This window comes from Salvelinus alpinus, chromosome 10 (genome assembly GCF_045679555.1).
Source record: "Salvelinus alpinus chromosome 10, SLU_Salpinus.1, whole genome shotgun sequence".
Taxonomy (NCBI): domain Eukaryota; kingdom Metazoa; phylum Chordata; class Actinopteri; order Salmoniformes; family Salmonidae; genus Salvelinus; species Salvelinus alpinus.
Genome location: NC_092095.1, coordinates 58,716,114 through 58,736,911, shown reverse-complemented (window position 1 = coordinate 58,736,911; position 20,798 = coordinate 58,716,114). Strand labels below are relative to the sequence as shown.

The 20,798-nt window shown below is 44.7% G+C and overlaps 1 protein-coding gene across 6 annotated transcripts; it reads right to left on the bottom strand.

The window, feature by feature from the left end:
- Positions 1–470: 470 nt before the first annotated feature.
- Positions 471–20,798, bottom strand: ddx3xb (DEAD-box helicase 3 X-linked b). 6 transcript variants are annotated; one of them, XM_071329959.1, is made up of 18 exons: positions 19,253–20,798; positions 14,576–14,627; positions 13,831–13,881; positions 13,226–13,273; positions 11,869–12,193; positions 11,626–11,733; positions 11,343–11,442; positions 10,972–11,107; positions 10,660–10,856; positions 10,148–10,308; positions 6,998–7,142; positions 6,610–6,754; positions 5,567–5,617; positions 4,541–4,722; positions 4,194–4,311; positions 3,929–4,082; positions 3,695–3,825; positions 471–3,512 (listed from the first exon to the last, which is right to left on the bottom strand). In XM_071329959.1, exons 1-18 carry the CDS (start codon positions 19,295–19,297, stop codon positions 3,427–3,429), a joined length of 2,235 nt encoding a protein of 744 aa, XP_071186060.1. In that variant the 5' UTR covers positions 19,298–20,798; the 3' UTR covers positions 471–3,426. The 6 variants fall into 6 exon arrangements, with proteins under 6 accessions (XP_071186060.1, XP_071186062.1, XP_071186061.1 ...); XM_071329961.1 differs by lacking the exon at positions 5,567–5,617 and having other exon boundaries at positions 19,253–20,794; XM_071329960.1 differs by lacking the exon at positions 13,226–13,273 and having other exon boundaries at positions 19,253–20,794.

The window sequence follows — 20,798 nt, the reverse complement described above, 5'->3', positions numbered from 1 at the left end:
ATGGATTCCTTAGATTGACTTTCATATATATTTTAGCACAAGGGGTGAATCTCTAAAGTGTCCTCTCCTTCATTTGTTATACAGTCAAATGGTACCAAGAGAATCCAGACTTCTGGCCAGATGTCAAACCAGAAGACCAACCAATTACCTTTCAGCCCGATACCAATAAGCACATAGATCGTCTTCCTGTATTCGTGGTCACCAACCCTGTTCCTGGAGCTACAGGGTGTGCTGGCTTTTGTTCCAGCCCTGGTTCAATTAATCAGTCTTAATAAGGGTTGTTGACCTCCACTAGTCAAACCTTCATCTCAATCACTGTGGGTGTGCAAGGGAACACTTATTTTTGTAAATGTTTTACTAATGAAGGTGGAATGTAATATATTTATCATAGTCAATAAATAACTTTATAGCGCAGGCTTGAATGTTGAATATTAAACTCCGGATTTGCAAAGACAAAATACAAAAGTTGGTTAAGTATTCTCAAGTCAAAACTTTTAATTTTGGTAAAATCATACAATAAATGCACAGGTGTTTTCTCGTGCAGTGCACAGCCTCTAAACTAGTACATAAAGCAAATACAAACTAGTGGGCGACTCAGTGGCGTTCAGGGGAGTGTCTGGCCAGCCGAAAGCTCTCCAACCTCTCCTCTCTGCAGCTTCACATTTCCATTCATACGTTTCATCCAAACCTTTACTTTTCAGACTCAGTCAGCCAATGATCCAGCTAAGACTCACCACACACTCCACAGAACAGAGGCCCAAATATGCAAATACAACAGAGCAGAACCACATGTTTTTTTCTCTTAAGATTGCCATGTGCCAGACAGTCACTGGGGGAGGAAAAAACCTCAAAAACAAGGAAAAGCAAATTGAATTGGAGAGAATCTGGACACTTCTTGCACTGGTACAATATTTTTTAGAAAATGTTATCACTTTTATCCAAACCTTGGCATTGGTTGTTTGTTTCGAATTTTGTTCGCCAATTAAACGTTAAGGTTGATTAGACGGTGTGGCCATGTGGCCAGTACTACTAGAAGTAACAGGTGTGGATTTTGATTGAGTCCAATATGACTGACATTAAAAAGCTCACACTACCCCGAAAAATATAAATTTCCACGCATACCGGTGACATTCAACATTCAAGTGCCAGTGTTTTTGTACTGTCTTTTGGTCAAGTTTCTTAAACTATCACTTTAGGCTTATAAAAATAAATATTTCTCAAAAATGCTTAATAAATTACACAAACTAGCAGCAAAAGTAGAATCTAGTAATCTGTGTGCAAATAGCTCAATTCTCAGACTGCTACTGAACTAACCCCTGGTCCCAAATAAATCCTGGTTTAAATAGTGATAACCCTTCCCCTTTCGTACACAAGCTGCGTTTTTCACAATCTCCTCACACAAAATCCGGAAGCTTTAAGGACACACACTCAAGACATTTATATAAAACTCTAGATGTGCAATAAAATGTTTTTTTTGAAAACTTGATGGCCGTTAAGTAACATCACAAAGGGGCCTAGACCTAACTTAGGTAGCACCATTCAATCTGAAGTTAACACAATACCGTCAGTGCATCTGCTTCATAACCACCTCACTGTTATTGATTCAAATGTCAAGGCACAACAGACACTGAGAATATATACCTATTGCACTTAAAATGCCATTTTCTTGCCAACGTTGGGCCCCCCTCCTATATAAGGAGGAAGCCTGGATGCCAGCTATAGTAGTAAACTGGCCAGCTATAGTAGTAAACTGGCCAGTGGTTTTACATAATACACCAAGGCGGCCCAACCCTACAAAGGGAAGAATAGCTGCATTGGTTCTGTCAGAAATGAAGGATAGATAAAGCACCCCCGTCTTTGGCCGGGTCACGTGGGCTAGATTCACTACACAGGAAAACCTCATTGCCTCTTAAAATGGTGCACTGGTAAATAAACTGCACTTCCCATCACCCTTTGCTACGTGTGCAGTTCAGTTTACTCGCCTGTACATTGCTGACCCTTAACTTCTGACCTTCCTACACTCTGAGGAGGAAGAGCTTGTGTCTTTAAACAGTTAACCCGAGAATGTCCTTCGGATTCGAACGCAGCTTGAAAAAGAGAACTAAATTAAAAGGTGTAAGAGAACGACATTTTGTAATGAAATAAAAGCCTGCTGCAGAATTTCCTTTTGCATTTTTTCTTTAAACTCCTTGACCAAAAAACAACAACACTTGCATGCGTATTTCATCCCAGGATGGCCTTGACAAAAAGCAAAGCCACCCAGGTTACTGTGTGGTCCTATGGCAACCATTCGAACTTCACTTTCTATATGGCAAGCGCTGTTTTAGAATTGACAATTTTAAGAAACATTCTCTCAGAAGGATGGATATTTGTCAATTTCCATCCTTCAAAATGTTTACGTAAAAAAGCTCAATCAAAAACTAAATTCACCCACCAGGCAGCTAGAAGTTGCTTCACTAGGTGCCACAATGCCAAGTCAATTTGTAAGTGGGGAACTGAACTTTTGAGCATCGACTTGCTCAAACAGCTTGTATGTATGGACATATCATTTAAATATTCAATTTTAAAATTGTACAACTGGAATGGCTCGTTTAGTGAAGACTACCATATTCCTCTCCAGGATAGAGTGAGCGAAAAATATTTTGAACTCTTTATCCTTGAAGTGCACTTTTGTCACAAGGGTTTGAAAACCTATAGTGGAATTCTCATAGGATGGCTGCAACATGACGTCGGACTTGAGCCATCAGATTACCCTGTGACAAATTTGAAGCTCAAATGGACAAATGACTCACTCAAAAGTCATGTCATCTCAGTGTTTGCCAAGGTTTGATATTTAGTTCAAGCTTATTTTGTTTTCCTTCCGAATAAAATAACAAAACCACGTTTAAACCCCAAAACAAAAAATATATAATTTAGTTCTTATTGGCCAGGTTTTAGCCAGTTATGACACTTAAAAGAAAATACAGATAAAACAATCTAATTGTTAAAGGCACAGTACATTTACAAACAAATGATCCTCAGTTTGTTTTGTTACAAAGAAAGAAAAAGCAGTTGTAGTGAAAAAAAAGAAAGAACTGCAAGTCCCAAGATCCTAAATACGCTATAGTCACTATGGGCGACCACACGATGATTCCAGAGCCTGGCGGTGCCATGTTTCTTTAGGAATCGCTCAGTGGCTCCAGCTTTCCTCTTGGTCAGCTGTCCTCTCGGTCCCCTGTCTCTCAGCTCCATTTTTTGGAAAAGCGGTCAGAGAATCACAGCTGGTAATGTACTGCAGTCTGTTTAGAAGCTACACGGGGGTTTCTATAGTCTGGCTTAGGTTACACATGTGGTTTCCTTATCAGTGAGTTTGGCGTGGCGCGACCCACTGCGATGGTGGGGGGAGGAGGGAGGTGTAGGTAGAGGGGGATAGGGTTGGAGGGATGTTTAGTTACCCCACCAGTCCACTCCCCCCTGATGAGAGTAGTTTCCTCCATAGCCGTCACTGCTGTAGAAGTTGCCTCCAAAGCCACCTGTGATGTGGGGGGGGGGGGGGAAATCAGGACAGTGTTAAAAGGAGAACAAGGACTGTGTTGGAGCATGGTTGGAATTAAACACTAACTCTTGGACTTGTGTCCTAAGAATTGTAGGATAGACCAACAGTAATATTTACACCCAAATGTTGCTCCATTGTGAGGTTTTAATGGATATTTACCGCCGCCACCAAATCCACGGTTTCCTCCATGTCCACCGGGCTGGCGTCCACCGCGACCCCCGAACCCTCCAGTGCTGCCGCCGCCACTGGTCTGACGGTAGTCCCTGGCTCCAAAGCCACCAGAGGTGAACCTAAACAGAGAGGATGAGTCAGTGATTAAGAGAGTGAATGTCTCTAAAACCTTGTACTTCGGCTCCTTTATGTAGGTGTGTGTAAGTAAGAGTGTGTGCGTACCTCTTGGAGCGTCCGCGGGTGTTGCTCTTGTGCTGGTGTTCATAGGCCAGGCTCTCCAGCCAGGAGGGCACTTCCTGTTTGGCCTCCACTAGGATGTCTAGAAGGTCCTTGGTGATGTTGCCGTTCTTATCGTTGAAGAACGACGTGGCCAGACCTGGGAGAGAGGATTCACCATGTTACAGTCAAATAGTTATCTAAATAAAAAAAATGTGCATTACATGTCACTGAGTGGTGAGTTGAGTTCTTGAATGTTGCAGAAGCTTACCCAGGTTGCCCACACGTCCAGTACGGCCAATACGGTGGACGTACTCCTCTATATCGCTGGGCAGGTCAAAGTTGATGACGTGCTTGACATTGGAGATGTCCAGGCCACGGGCAGCCACCTGGTACAAGAGACCGAATACAACTACTGGCCTTCTTGTTTGAACAGAAGCATGTGAGCTCCCTTTTTAAATGACCCCAACATGCAAACATATTGCATAACAAACACCAGGCCTTGAACAGTATGAGGCCAAACACCTAGTGTGTTTCACTTTATCACTTGTCAACCAATATATTTTACCTGTAACAGAGCTGTAGAATTCAAACCAAAATGTCAGCTTGCAGACTCACCGCCGTGGCGACCAGGATGGGGCAGCGTCCCGAGCGGAACTGGTGCAGAGCCTCCTCTCGGTCCCTCTGGGAGCGGTCGCCATGGATACTGGTGCAGGCGTAACCCTCACGGTACAGGAAGTCCTCCAGGGCATCCGCTCCCTTCTTCGTTTCCACAAACACCAGCGTCAGAGAGTTCTTACCTGGGGAGGAGAAGGAAGACCGGTGAGTCACTGCTTAAAAATGTTCTGAGAAATTGATTCTGTATAACAGACATGGCCTTGGTTTCTGACATGGGAGGGTTAGCGTCAGGTCTATTCGTGGCATTTCTATCTGCAATGTTCAGCGCTTGCTCAGTACCCTCTAAACGAGCCCCAGGGGAGACATTACAGGTATGGAAACAGCATCTACCCACTACCCTCTGTGGTTGTGGATCTGAGAAGGAAGGAGGGGGCTGAATCACCAGGGGTGTTGAGAGAGAGGAGAAACATCCATAGTGTTGCTAAGAGATGGAGGCTCTGGCAAAGAAAAGCTGCATATCTAAAGCTGTGTCGGGCTACTCTACAGTGAGTCGTGATGCATGATGACCAGAGGGCTTCTTCAAAAGGTTTAAAATGTTACAGCACATTCAGATAGAGAAACATGTTCAAACATATCTATCTGGTAGAATAGTGGATCATGTTATTGATTTTTCTACCTGCAGTGAACGTTTTGCAAGCTGCCATGGCCATCATAACAAAATAATAAGTGTAGGAAATGGCATACGGTTGCAGTAGCAAGCAGGGTGTGGGCTAAACAAATCAAGTCAGATTCCCAAATCAACCCCCCCCCACACAAAGAAGACAACACCCTTCAAAACAGTGAATGACCTCACAATGACAACCACACTAGATGGCTGATCAGAACCAACGGGACCTTCTCATCTGGACACAAATGGATGACTAATATGGGTAACCAATACAGGCCAAGCAATAAATCAATAAACTGAAATATGAAATGAGATACAAGCTTCTACATCCACTTTAGTAATAATAAATTCCTACTTACCAGGTTTCTCTATGTTTTCACCTGCATTGTCCTGAACTTCGCTCGGAATGACTTTGGATAAAACCAAACCCGATGATAAACTCATTGCAGTTTCAACAGTTCATAAGTGACATTAAAAAGGTGGAGGCTAGCCAACAGAGTTCAGAAAACCCAATGGCCACCATTAATGGTACCAACAAGTTCCAATACGATCTCATTATTAGAATGTTATTGTTCAGGAACATTTGGTGCCAACATGGAGGATGGTTTCCTAAACTCTGTGTACATGGCTCTGCATAGGAGTAACTGGGGTTTGGGGATACTAGACAGGGTAAGTTTATGATAGCCAACATACCTAAGCTAGAGTACAAGTCTTCACCTCACACCTGACCCTATGACACTACCAGCACTGGGTCACGTTCAACACACAACTGCCCACTGAACACAACCCAGGCATATGACCATCTGAAAGAACAGAATACCTAATGCAATCAATACTAGACCATCACAGCTGAATGGTTACCCATCTTCTAAGTTCTATAGCTTACATCTGACAAGCTTTAAAAATCAGGAACTAGCCTAGTGTTAGGAGCAGGTGGAATCTGCTGGGAAGCTGTCCTATCAAAGACATGTCTGCATAATCAATGATTAGCTTCAGGATTTAGTTGGATTTGAATAAAGACAGCTGATGTTGGGAAATCCTGCCGTTGCAGATTCCACCTAGCCCAACTGATCAAGTCAACATATTCATAAGACACCGAGGGGCTATTCAAACACAGGGTTTCTCAACTCCAGTCCTCAAACACCCACTGTCAATGCAGGTTTTCCTTTCAACCGAATTTCAAAAAAAAAAATCAGATAATTGAATGTCCTTACCAACCACATATCAATGTATATACAATTGTTGCTTAATTGGAATAAAATCCAGAACACAGTGAGCGAGTCCCCAGGATGAGCTTTGAGAAACCCTGCACTACCAGTAAAAGTTCCAGTAAGTAACACACTAACAGACATGGGACAGGAGAGGGGGTTGAGCCAGTGACAGGTATAGTCCAGGTAGTTACCTGTAGCATTGAGCAGGTCCAGGAGGAAGGACCTCTTGTCACCGTCCTCCACCCACACCACCTTCTGGGTGATGTTCTCGGAGGTGGAGCCCACGCGCCCCACCGCCAGGAAGATGTACTCCTCCAGGAAGTCACGCGCCAGGATCTGACCGAGGGGTTCGTGTTATTGTTGTGGAGCCAACATGGAGGGCAGTTTATTAAATGTGTGTGGAAAGGTAAGTTAATTCACCATAGAGAGGACAAATGGCAAATAACACCTTCCTTCTTTCCTCATTAAGCACAATACTTTTTGACAAATACATAAGCAATTGTGGGGACTGGAGAGTAACAATTATTGTCCATGTACCATGATATCTTTAGGAAAGTGAGTTGAACACCATGTGTATACCTGGATCTCCTTGGGGAAGGTAGCACTGAACATCATGGTCTGGCGGATGCCTTTAGGGGGCATGGTGTCCTGCTCCACGATGCGTCTGATCTGGGGCTCAAAACCCATGTCCAACATCCGGTCAGCCTCATCCAGCACCAGATAACTAAGAGAGACAGGGTCAGGGATTGGCTGTAGACCTGTTTTCCCATCATAGTCAAAGATTCATGGGTATGTAGGATTCCTTTCCTGTCCAGCAGGCCAATTCAACTAATCAATAGTCTGATAAGTTGCATCAGGAGTTAGAGCTGGGCTAAGCAATATGGTCTCAGCTCTTGCTTGCACTCTGATGGACTAGGTGGAATGAATCATATTGCCCACATGTACACAATTCATCTAGAGCTCTATTTGCACAGCGCTAGTACTACTAGAGAACGCTGGTTATGTAATTATTACCCCAGAATGTCTTATTCCAAAGGACGATTCAGATGGGTTATGTTTATTTCCCCAAACTGTCCTGTAATTAAATATTTTCCTACTCAATAAATTGACAGTTATGACGGAAGCCTGGAGGTTTTTATTCTAGGTGTGAAGATATACACTGCTCAAAAAAATAAAGGGAACACTTAAACAACACAATGGTTTGATGAATCATGTTTCACCATCTGGCAGTCCGATGGAGAAATCTGGGTTTGGTAGATACCAGGAGAACACAACTTGCCCGAAAGCATAGTGCCACCTGTAAAGATTTGGTGGAGGAGGAATAATGGTCTGGGGCTGTTGTTCACCGTTTGGGCTAGGCCCCTTATTTCCAGTGAAGGGAGATCTTAACGCTACAGCATACAATGATATATATTCTAGATGATTCTGTGCTTCCACCTTTGTGGCAACAGTTTGGGGAAAGCCGTTTCCTGTTTCAGCTTGACAATGCCCCTGTGCACAAAGCGAGGTCCATACATAAATTGTTTGTGGAGATGGGTGTGGAAGAACTTGACTGGCCTGCACAGAGCCCTGACCTCAATGCCATCCAATTCATCCCAAAGTTGTTCGAACGCCGACTGCGATCCAGGCCTAATCACCCAACATCAGTGCCCGACCTCACTAGTGCCCGACCTCACTAATGCTTGTGGCTGAATGGAAGCAAGTCCCTGCAGCTATGTTCTAACATCTAGTGGAAAGCCTTCCCAGAAGAGTGGAGGCTGTTGTAGCAGCAAAGGGGGGGACCAACTCCATATTAATGCCTATGATTTTGTAATGAGATGTTCGACGAGCAGGTGTCCACATACTTTTGCCATGTAGTGTACGTTATTTGACTAGTAGCTTTCCGTGTTACAGTTCAGACTTAGTGAGAAGTGTGATGTGGTGTGTGTGTTGGGTAAGTGTGTGGGGATGCTGAGAAGTGTGTCTTAAGCCTTCCGCATGCGTCAGCAAGCCGAACGAGTGTGCTCGTATACTCCCTTAAAAGACCGCTTGAAAAACTAGAAAAAATATGTAATAGTACTTTTTGTCCATCTTGAGACGCCATAGCCAGTATACACTTGTCAAAATAGACAAGAAATCTGTAACAATCATTGAGGTTGCTGCCAAAGATGTTTCTTTTTTTCTTTCTTATATATACACTGCTCAAAAAAATAAAGGGAACACTTAAACAACACAATGTAACTCCAAGTCAATCACACTTCTGTGAAATCAAACTGTCCACTTAGGAAGCAACACTGATTGACAATAAATTTCACATGCTGTTGTGCAAATGGAATAGACAAAAGGTGGAAATTATAGGCAATTAGCAAGACACCCCCAATAAAGGAGTGGTTCTGCAGGTGGTGACCACAGACCACTTCTCAGTTCCTATGCTTCCTGGCTGATGTTTTGGTCACTTTTGAATGCTGGCGGTGCTTTCACTCTAGTGGTAGCATGAGACGGAGTCAACAACCCACACAAGTGGCTCAGGTAGTGCAGCTCATCCAGGATGGCACATCAATGCGAGCTGTGGCAAGAAGGTTTGCTGTGTCTGTCAGCGTAGTGTCCAGAGCATGGATGCGCTACCAGGAGACAGGCCAGTACATCAGGAGACGTGGAGGAGGCCGTAGGAGGGCAACAACCCAGCAGCAGGACCGCTACCTCCGCCTTTGTGCAAGGAGGAGCAGGAGGAGCGCTGCCAGAGCCCTGCAAAATGACCTCCAGCAGGCCACAAATGTGCATGTGTCTGCTCAAACGGTCAGAAACAGACTCCATGAGGGTGGTATGAGGACCCGACGTCCACAGGTGGGGGTTGTGCTTACAGCCCAACACCGTGCAGGACGTTTGGCATTTGCCAGAGAACACAAAGATTGGCAAATTCGCCACTGGCGCCCTGTGCTCTTCACAGATGAAAGCAGGTTCACACGCACATGTGACAGACGTGACAGAGTCTGGAGACGCCGTGGACAGCATGTGACAGCATTTGCACAACAGCATGTGACATTTATTGTCAATCAGTGTTGCTTCCTAAGTGGACAGTTTGATTTCACAGAAGTGTGATTGACTTGGAGTTACATTGTGTTGTTTAAGTGTTCCCTTTATTTTTTTGAGCAGTGTATTTCAACATGTCCAGGTGACAACAGGCTACACTGATAACTAGAGCTTAGCTCCCAAATTTCTAAACTATACCAAGCCATCTTTGGATTGAGGAATTACAATCATAAGGGTATTTTAGCGGTCTGCAGTACAAAATGTCCTAAAAAGGCCCCCAGTCTACAGATGCGAGCTAAATATCAGACTTGCGACACATTTTTCAACGCCTGTCAAACAAGACATTTCTCTCACAAGACAGGGATATCGAGTCGCACAGTACTAGTATTATCAAAGGACTTTGGCGATAGTCAAAAAATGATGTTTTCCCAGCTGGATTTATTACTCTCCTGCTATTTAAAAATGACTGACATGGAAGATTTGGACAGGACTTAAATTACGGATGTGGTGATTTGTTCACATAACTCCCATCTCCCCCAGTAAAACTAATCCAATGCGAATGGGGCTTAGGTTATTCATCTAGGTAAAGTGCCTAGTGACTGGACCCTGGGGCTTTGTAACTTGTCTGCACCTTCTCAAAAACAATGAAGTCAAGAACCAGAAGTTATGTCTCAGACAGCTCAGTCTGCCAGCAGTCCAGACTGTTGGAAGTCTACTCACTTGCAGTAGTCGAGGCCGATCTTGCCCCTCTCCATCATGTCCACCAGGCGTCCAGGTGTAGCCACCAGCAGGTGACAGCCTCGCTCCAGGTCTCTGATCTGCTGGCCAATGTCAGCCCCTCCGTACACCACACAAGGACGCACACGGGACCGGTATGCAAACTACAGCAGGAGAAAGGGGTGGAAGAGGGTGAATACAGGGTACAGAGAGAGAGAGAGAGAGAGAGAGAGAGAAGGCAGGGAAAGGGACAAGAGAGAGAAAGGAAAACACAAACAATGATTGTGTGTTACACTGCAGTTCCCCAATACCAACCCTGGCTGGTTGGCCATCAACACAAAAACAGAGACAAAGAGACAGAGGCCCACTGGCAGACCGCTACCGACCTAGCTGGTATTGATGCTGATGTGATGTCTGTCCTCTCTGTGTGTGTGGTCACATTGTGTGGATGTGTCAAGCATTTTGCTACACCCGCAATAACATGCCAGGTGAGAAGGGGGGGGGCAGTTGCTTACCTTTCTGGCCTCTTCGTAGATCTGCAGGGCCAGTTCTCTGGTGGGGGCCAGGACCAGAGCGAGGGGGTACTGCTTACGGCGACCATACTTTCCGTTGTCCTGTCCTCCAGACTTCTGGGCAGCGAGGGCTTCTCCTGGGCCTTCATTGTAGATCTGACTCAGTACAGGCAACAGGAACGCGGCAGTCTTACCGGAACCTGAGAGACCACAGTTTATATTAGTCATATACCTAAATCAACTACAGTACAATACAGTTGTTGTAAGTCATATCTCTCCAGACCAATCCAATTTGGAGTTTGTTCTGGTTCTAACCTGTCTGGGCACAGGCCATCAGGTCCCTCTTGTTCTTGATGATTGGAATGGCGTACTTCTGGACCGGAGTGGGCCGAGTGTAGCGGGTCAGGGCGATGTTACTTATTATGATCTCTCCCATCTCTATGTCTTGGAACTGAAATACAAAGACGAACCAGTCACTCAAATGAACACCAAACAGCTTTCACGCAACTCTGTTTCGGGGGGGGGGGGGTATGTGCAGGGTGATCAACAGCACCACACAAGCTGCTCAGTAGAGCCCATGGGAAACACTTCTGGTTTGAAGAATACTAACAAAATGCTGACTAATAGGACATGAGGGCTACTGGATCTGAGACAGGGTTATTTGGCAAGAATACTTGGAGACTCACGCTGTCAATGTGATGGGGGCAGTTTTGGCCAGTGGCCTCAACAGGAATGTCGTCGTAATTGTCAAAGTTAATCCCTGTGTTGCCACCAGCGAACAGCTCCCTGGGGAGAAGCAGAAACACAGAAGGTCAGGAAAGTGACAGAGAAAGGTCTACGTGACCATTTTAACGAGAGGGGATATTGATAAACGCGGATAGTGATGTATTGTAAAATGACATTGGTAACCCCTCATTACTGAAATATCATTAGTATGCAGAAAGGGGGGTAGGTTAGGTTACTACTCACTGTTCCAGGCGCTCATTGGCCTGAGTGGGTTTGGACCAGTCCTCGTCATCCCTGGACTCCTCCACCCAGCGGCTGTTTCCACTGCCTACAAAACCTCCACGCTGGTAACTGTCAAGCATAACATAACCACAGGGGTCAGGAAAGCTGGCTTGCTAATCGAGTTGCCTCATGGTACAGCACTGAACTCTGAGGAACCTGAAAACTGTTGGATAAGGGCTTGGGAGTGAATTATCTAGTTCTCACCTTCCTCGAGGCGCACTCCCGCCGTTGTTGAAAAAAGCAGACTTCCCTCTGTCGGGACGCGCGCCGAAGCTGGTGTAGGCATCTTTAGTTGTGTTCCAGCCGCCGGCATCTTTGTTGTCGTAGACGCCAAACATGCCGGCATTCTGCATAGGCTGTACCGGGTTGTAGGACCCGCCCCTGCCGCCGCGGAAACCTCCACCACCCCTGCCCCTCTCCATGCGAGGTGGGCCACTGTTGTACCGGTTGCCCCCATTCATGCGGTTGTCGTGGTAACCATTCTGCACGAAGCCGTTGTTGCGTCCGCCGTCCCAACCACCAGGCGTATCTTGTGTAAAAACAGAAAGGAAATAGAGGGGAGACATGGTGACTCCCATAGTACAAGAGGGTTTCCTCATCATACGCAGTCAATACAATACTTTGTTTATTGGTCCATTTGCACAGATATTCTTTAGTTTTTGCTGTCACAGTACCCAATCTGACAGACACCACAGGCTGGGAGCAACACAGGGGCAGCGGCAGAGCAGCACCCCTAGAGCACTTAGAGGTAGTGCCTTGCTCAAGGGCACAACGGAAGTAGGCAGTAACGGACCCTATAGGAAGAAAGATTTGGACCAAGTAGGCCTAGTTCCATTTCAGCCTTTAGCTACTTCCCCTTAGCCTTTCTATGTTCACAGATTAGAATGACCTGAATGGCTGTAAGAAATGTGTTGAGGTCCTTTAGAGCTAGTAGGGGTTAGGGGCACAATGGAACCACGCCCTTCTTGGTTCCTTTGACTTTCACATCCCAGACACCCACCACTTGTTACTGCATGGATGCCTCTGAAAAGGGAAATACTTCAATTAAAAACGACCTGGCTTATTTTCCCAGTAAACAATGCGCAATCCATACAATAAAACAGTCTACACAAGTCAATAATTTGGCTCATTAACTAGGGTCCCGATTAAGGAACCTTTGTCATGCAAGCAGCATTCATTTGCTAATACCTACCACTTTAAATTCCACACACAAATAAATGGAAACCTTGCAATTAAGCAGTATGTTGGAATGACATAACTAATGGAGGCTGTTTTTTGTTTGAACAAAATGTAAGCATGTGAGCGGATGCCAACACCCTTAATGCAGAAAAAAGCCAGTCATGTCTTCGTTTCACCCATGGGAATGTGGTTTAAAAGATGTAATTTGAGAGCCTCCAGTCCCCTTGTCGAAATGCATGTGGCCTTGTTTTCTAATCGAATTGAGTGAGACCACTGTTCTGGTAGGCAATTTAATTCAAACATGCAGAATAAAATAAAGATAACATTTAAAATAAACGCCAGAGCTTCCCTCAGCCAAAGAGCGGACTGTAAAGGGACTTACAGCTTCCTGGTGCCATTGACAAAGCGCTCGGTCTAGAGAAAACATCTGCTGCAAAAACAAACAAAAAAACAACGTCATGGGGAGCAGGGGGCTTCATGATGAAAACATGCTGCCGATGTACTGCGAATGTTGGCTAGTAAGAGCATGGAAATGGAGTGGTTGATGGTTTGTCAAAGCAGTTCCCAGATGCTGTCACAAAATGGACATTGGATATGCACGGTTTTGTGTCTGTCTTCCTGTAGTGACTTTTGGGATTAAATAAAAACAAGCGGCTGGCTATATAAGATGGGGATTCTAACGCAACCTTCACGCCACTGTTTCAAACTAGTGGAGAAAATCAGTACATCCGGGTCACCTTCTAGCTGACCTTGTCCCAGCCCAGCGAGAAGAAATGGTCAAGATTACACTAAAGCTAATTGTCTGCTTTTTAGTTGAGGGAATTTCACAGCATTGTTGCTAGCTCAATCAATTTAGTGAAATGTTTATTATGGTCCACTACAATGCATTATGGCATTCTTGACCACTATGGGGCCAGGGCATTTTTACGGTGTCCAACTGGCATACCTCATAGAGGTGGTAGTGTTGATGGGGGGGGCGACACTTACCATTTTTGGAAGCCTCTTGGTTCCGTAAATGAGGTGGAATGTAACAGGTCCCTAGAGAGACAGACTTGTGAACACAAGGGCAGTACTGTACACAAACACGTCACAGGTCTAATGGGTTCCTAGTCTTATTCTAGGGATGTCTCAATCCCTTTAATTTAATAGGGATTAAGTAGCCTATCTGGCCTGTTTGATAAAACAAATAATATTATTTTTTTTAACCGTCTTGTACCCCAAATGAGGAAACTGAAAACTTAAATGGCATTTATGCTATAAGAGCATGAATTGGCTAAAAAGAAATAAGTGAAATTAAAATCACTTGATGGCATCTTACACCTAAATGAACCTAGTAATACTGATGGAAATGTGAGTCAGTCCCAATAGTTTAAAGCTCCCTACTCTAGTCTCTTTCCCACAAAGGCCAGTGAAGTCAGGACTGGGATGTTTCGTAGGCCTGTGATTGGACGGTACCAATAATTTATCTGCAGATTCCCGCAGAACACTAACTCAGCCCTACTTCAGACCACTACTACGGTCTGAAAACACCTGACAAGTTTTTGACTTTGGGGTATGAACTATCCATTAAAAAGGCCACCTGGGGGGGGTTATATTCAGTCCTTGAACCACCCAATGGCCCTGAAGGAAAGGATAAGAGTGAGGGCTGCTTCAGACCAAGTGATCATAAAAGAAAAGGATCACCATAACACAAACTACATGTCCTTTGGCTCAAAGAGTAGAGATCACTTACTGCCAGTGCCTCCGCCCTGCCCGTCAGCATTGTTCAAGCCTAGGACAGCAAGCTGAAATAGAAAATGACACGTATAGTTAAGTACTACGGTAAACACTGTTATGAATAAATGTCATTCTAAACATGCATATAGGACAGTAAGCTGCCAGACAAAGGGTGACAAAAACAGCGTAACACTCCATCTATAGATGCGCTACAGTAACATTTCAACTAACAATCTACTAACCCTAACACTTATCCTAACCCTTTCCCTATCCTACGCCAGCAGTTGCTTATCAACAGATGGTCACACTATCCAAATAAAGTGTGACAAACTGTTGATCTCCAGAAAGCAGAAAGACATGAATATCCCTTATACTACAGTGCTTCCCCCATTAAACATATGTGAAGCAGGGAACTCCCGTCTAGTTTCGTTGCCCCCCACCACCACAATCCATACAGTAAGTTTCAATTGTACATTTTGCAGAGCAGTCTACCGTGGGTGTACCTTTGCAAGCAACCAAAGATACTTTCTTACAAGGCAGACACTCAAAACTGCCAATAAGCTAGAACAGGGCTGCACAACCCTCTTCCTGGAGATCTACCATCCAACTCTAATTTAACCCACCTGATTCTACCATTTAGCTGCTCAACAACACCTTAACTAGCTGAATCAGATATGCTAAATTTGGGTTGGACTGAACCTACAGGACAAAAGTACGTGGACACCCTTTCAAATTAGTGGATTTCAGCCACACCCGTTGCTGACAGGTGTATAAAATCGAGCACACAGCCATGCAATCTCCATACACAAACATTGGCAGTAGAATGGCCTCACCGAAGAGATCAATGACTTTCAACGTGGCACTGTCATAAGATGCCACCTTTCCATTAAGTCAGTTGGTTAAAATTCTGGCCTGCAAGAGTTGCACCCGGTCAACTTTAAGTGCTGTTATTGTGAAGTGGAAACATCTAGGAGCAAGTGGTAGGCCGCAAGCTCACAGAACGGGACTGCTGAAGCACGTACAAATCTGTCCTTGGTTGCAACACTCACAACTGGAAGCATCAGCACAAGAACTGTTAGTCGGGAGCTTCATGAAAAGGGTTTCCATGGCCGAGCAGCCGCACACAAGCCTAAGATCCCCATGCACAGCGCATCGGCTGGAGTGGTGTAGAGATTGCCTCCTTTGGACTGGAGCAGTGGAAACGCGTGCTTTGGTTTGATGAATCATGTTTCACCATCTGGCAGTCCGATGGAGAAATCTGGGTTTGGTAGATACCAGGAGAACACAACTTGCCCGAAAGCATAGTGCCACCTGTAAAGATTTGGTGGAGGAGGAATAATGGTCTGGGGCTGTTGTTCACCGTTTGGGCTAGGCCCCTTATTTCCAGTGAAGGGAGATCTTAACGCTACAGCATACAATGATATATATTCTAGATGATTCTGTGCTTCCACCTTTGTGGCAACAGTTTGGGGAAAGCCGTTTCCTGTTTCAGCTTGACAATGCCCCTGTGCACAAAGCGAGGTCCATACATAAATTGTTTGTGGAGATGGGTGTGGAAGAACTTGACTGGCCTGCACAGAGCCCTGACCTCAATGCCATCCAATTCATCCCAAAGTTGTTCGAACGCCGACTGCGATCCAGGCCTAATCACCCAACATCAGTGCCCGACCTCACTAGTGCCCGACCTCACTAATGCTTGTGGCTGAATGGAAGCAAGTCCCTGCAGCTATGTTCTAACATCTAGTGGAAAGCCTTCCCAGAAGAGTGGAGGCTGTTGTAGCAGCAAAGGGGGGGACCAACTCCATATTAATGCCTATGATTTTGTAATGAGATGTTCGACGAGCAGGTGTCCACATACTTTTGCCATGTAGTGTACGTTATTTGACTAGTAGCTTTCCGTGTTACAGTTCAGACTTAGTGAGAAGTGTGATGTGGTGTGTGTGTTGGGTAAGTGTGTGGGGATGCTGAGAAGTGTGTCTTAAGCCTTCCGCATGCGTCAGCAAGCCGAACGAGTGTGCTCGTATACTCCCTTAAAAGACCGCTTGAAAAACTAGAAAAAATATGTAATAGTACTTTTTGTCCATCTTGAGACGCCATAGCCAGTATACACTTGTCAAAATAGACAAGAAATCTGTAACAATCATTGAGGTTGCTGCCAAAGATGTTTCTTTTTTTCTTTCTTATATATACACTGCTCAAAAAAATAAAGGGAACACTTAAACAACACAATGTAACTCCAAGTCAATCACACTTCTGTGAAATCAAACTGTCCACTTTGGAAGCAACACTGATTGACAATAAATTTCACATGCTGTTGTGCAAATGGAATAGACAAAAGGTGGAAAATATAGGCAATTAGCAAGACACCCCCAATAAAGGAGTGGTTCTGCAGGTGGTGACCACAGACCACTTCATCAGCCAGGAAGCATAGGAACTGAGTTTTGGTCACTTTTGAATGCTGGCGGTGCTTTCACTCTAGTGGTAGCATGACACGGAGTCTACATCCCACACAAGTGGCTCAGATAGTGCAGCTCATCCAGGATGGCACATCAATGCGAGCTGTGGCAAGAAGGTTTGCTGTGTCTGTCAGTGTAGTGTCCGGAGCATGGAGGCGCTACCAGGAGACAGGCCAGTACATCAGGAGACGTGGAGGAGGCCGTAGGAGGGCAACAACCCAGCAGCAGGACCGCTACCTCTGCCTTTGTGCAAGGAGGAGCAGGAGGAGCGCTGCCAGAGCCCTGCAAAATGACCTCCAGCAGGACACAAATGTGCATGTGTCTGCTCAAACGGTCAGAAACAGATTCCATGAGGGTGGTATGAGGACCCGACGTCCACAGGTGGGGGTTGTGCTTACAGCCCAACACCGTGCAGGACGTTTGGCATTTGCCAGAGAACACCAAGATTGGCAAATTTGCCACTGGCGCCCTGTGCTCTTCACAGATGAAAGTAGGTTCACACTGAGCACATGTGACAGACGTGACAGAGTCTGGAGACGCCGTGGAGAACGTTCTGCTGCCTGCAACATCCTCCAGCATGACCGGTTTGGCGGTGGGTCAGTCATGGTGTGGGGTGGCATTTCTTTGTGGGGCCGCACGTGTGCTCGCCAGAGGTAGCCTGACTGCCATTAGGTACCGAGATGAGATCCTCAGACCCCTTGTGAGACCATATGCTGGTGCGGTTAGCCCTGGGTTCCTCCTAATGCAAGACAATGCTAGACGTCATGTGGCTGGAGTGTGTCAGCAGTTCCTGCAAGAGGAAGGCATTGATGCTATGGACCGCCCGTTCCCCAGACCTGAATCCAATTGAGCACATCTGGGACATCATGTCTCGCTCCATCCACCAACGCCACACCACAGACTGTCCGGGAGTTGGCGGATGCTTTAGTCCAGGTCTGGGAGGAGCCAGACCTGGACTAACCTCATCAGGAGCATGCCCAGGCGTTGTAGGGAGGTCATACAGGCACGTGGAGGCCACACACACTACTGAGCCTCATTTTGACTTGTTTTAAGGACATTACATCAAAGTTGGATCAGCCTGTAGTGTGGTTTTCCACTTTAATTTTGAGTGTGACTCCAAATCCAGACCTCCCCAAATTTGATTTCCATTGATAATTTGTGTGATTGTTGTCAGCACATTCAACTATGTAAAGAAAAAACTATTTAATAAGAATATTTCATTCATTCGGATCTAGGATGTGTTATTTTAGTGTTCCCTTTATTTTTTTGAGCAGTGTATATACTGCTACCGAAATTCTTCCCCTCGCGTCCTTTGCTTTAACAGACAAATACAGGTTATCAAGGAGCGTGACCAACATGGCTCAAAGGGGGTCTTATTTCCTGTGTCAAAATAAATTGCACCCCACCAACCCAACATCCTTTCACACTGCCAAGCACATGTCAAATATGCATCTGCTGACTATCAGAAAATGTCATGACAGCTTACTAATTGCTAGGTTTCATCTTCCATGTTTGACCATATTTAACATAGACAAATGTTGCATTTGCAAATGCAGTTATAGCAAGACTAATTTTTATAATGCTTCCATACCAAATTAATGGGTGTTTGCCTGGATACTGTCGGCTGGACTAACGTTACAGGTGACAAAAACAACTGGATGATTTAACAATGACAGGTTCTTTAACATGGCAACAAAATCTATAGCACAACACAAAACCAAACAATGTAGTCGTTGCTAGCCAGCAACTGTGCAAAGCATAAACACGCTTTGTTCATTCGGGATTAAAACAATGTGACAGTGACGCAGAAGAAAATGTAGCCAGCTAGCTTTCATGTTAGCGTACGTACCTAACGCTAACTAGAGGCCAAACTAGCAAGCAGGCTAACAATCATCAGCTCAAGTGAATAAATGCCAGATAAAAAATAAAAAAGTGAATGTCACCAACATTGAACATAGGGTTTAGATTGCATGTCTTAGAGGTATAGTTAAGGATCAACCCAATTGTGAGAAATACTGCATTGTTGAACGTGAAGCACCGCCATCGTCACCAACCATTATCACCCACCGGCCTCCATTTTACCCAGAGATTAGACAACACACGCAGTTACAGCTAACGTAGTTAGCGAGCAAAGCTAACCAGCTAGCTTGGTAGCCACGACTGCATTTTCAGACTCGTTCTACTCATTTCTACGTGTTATAGATATGAACACACAAAAATAAATACAGAAAACTCACCTGCTGTTCTAGACCGTGTAAATTTTCGACGGCCACATGACTCATAACTAAAGAATATTGAGGAAAAATGTTGTCGTCGAGAAGGGATCTCTTTGTTTGCCGGTTTGTCGACGTCCCTTAGGTTTCGCTCGTCTTTTCTTCTTTTGTCAATTTCCGAATGAATGAACCTTAAAGATACAGTTGATATATATTACTGTAAATTATTTTTGCTTATTTTCATGACACTATAGTTAGGTGGTCTAAAGCCTTTAAACCGACAACGCTTACTAACTGGTGGTGGTGCGTGTCGTTGTGTAATGGAAGCTAGAAGCAGGAACCCAGAGCGAGATTTTATTGGTTGAGACAACCACAAAGAGCAGAGGACATTGCGCATATCGCGACATTTTATCACCCTTTCCAAAAAGTTTTTAAAAGTCTGGCTACATTTGTATAATTTGCTTTACTATTTCATATTCAATTGTGATGTTGTAAAAATCGACAGCGTCATAGTTGAGTTAAAGATATTCAGTAGTATATGACAGTCAATACCTCATACAGTATCAGTCAAAAGTTTGTACATACCTAACATACTCATTCATTCAAGTCCTTTATTTTTTCCTATTTTGTCCATAGAGAAAAATACTGAAAACATCAAAACTATGAAATAATGGAATCATGTAGAAGTGTTAAACAACTCAAAATCTATTTTAGATTTTTCAAAGTGAAAAACATGAGCTGGCGCACACCCAAAATAATAGTTTGTGTGGAGGTGCTGACTAACTGCGAATAAACTATAAACTATCAAAATAAAGAAAGTCGCACACTCCATGTATAATCTCCCATCAATTTAATGGGTATTTACCAACGTTTCGGCATCACTGTGCCTTCCTCAGGGTAATGTCATGAATTATTGAACCAGGTTATGTAGACACACTACAATTAGTGTAACCAATGACAGTAGTGAGATTTTTCAAAGTAGCCACCTTTGCCTTGATGACAGCTTTGCACACGCGTGGCATTCTCTCAACCAGCTTCACCTGGAATGCTTTTCCAATAGTCTTGATGGAGTTCCCACATATGCTGAGCACTTGTTGGCCGCTTTTCCTTCACTCTGCGGTCCAACTCATGCTAAACCATCTCAATTGGGTTGAGGCCAGGTCATCTGATGCAGCACTCCATCACTCTCCTTCTTGGTCAAATAGCTCTTACACAGCCTGGAGGTGTGTTGGGTCATTGTCCTGTTGAAAAACAAATGATAGTCCCACGAAACGCAAACCAGATGGGATGGCGTATCGCTGCAGAATGCTGTGGTAGCCATGCTGGTTAAGTGTGCCTTGAATTCTAAATCACTGACAGTGTCACCAGCAAAGCACCCCCACACCTCCTCCTTCATGCTTCACGGTGGGAACTACACATGCGGACCAAAGGACAGATTTCCACCGGTCTAATGTCCAATGCTCATGTTTCTTGGCCCAAGCAAGTCTCTTCTTATTGGTGTCCTTTAGTAGTAGTTTTTTGGCAGCAATTAGACCATGAAGGCCTGATTCACACAGTCTCCTCTGAAGAG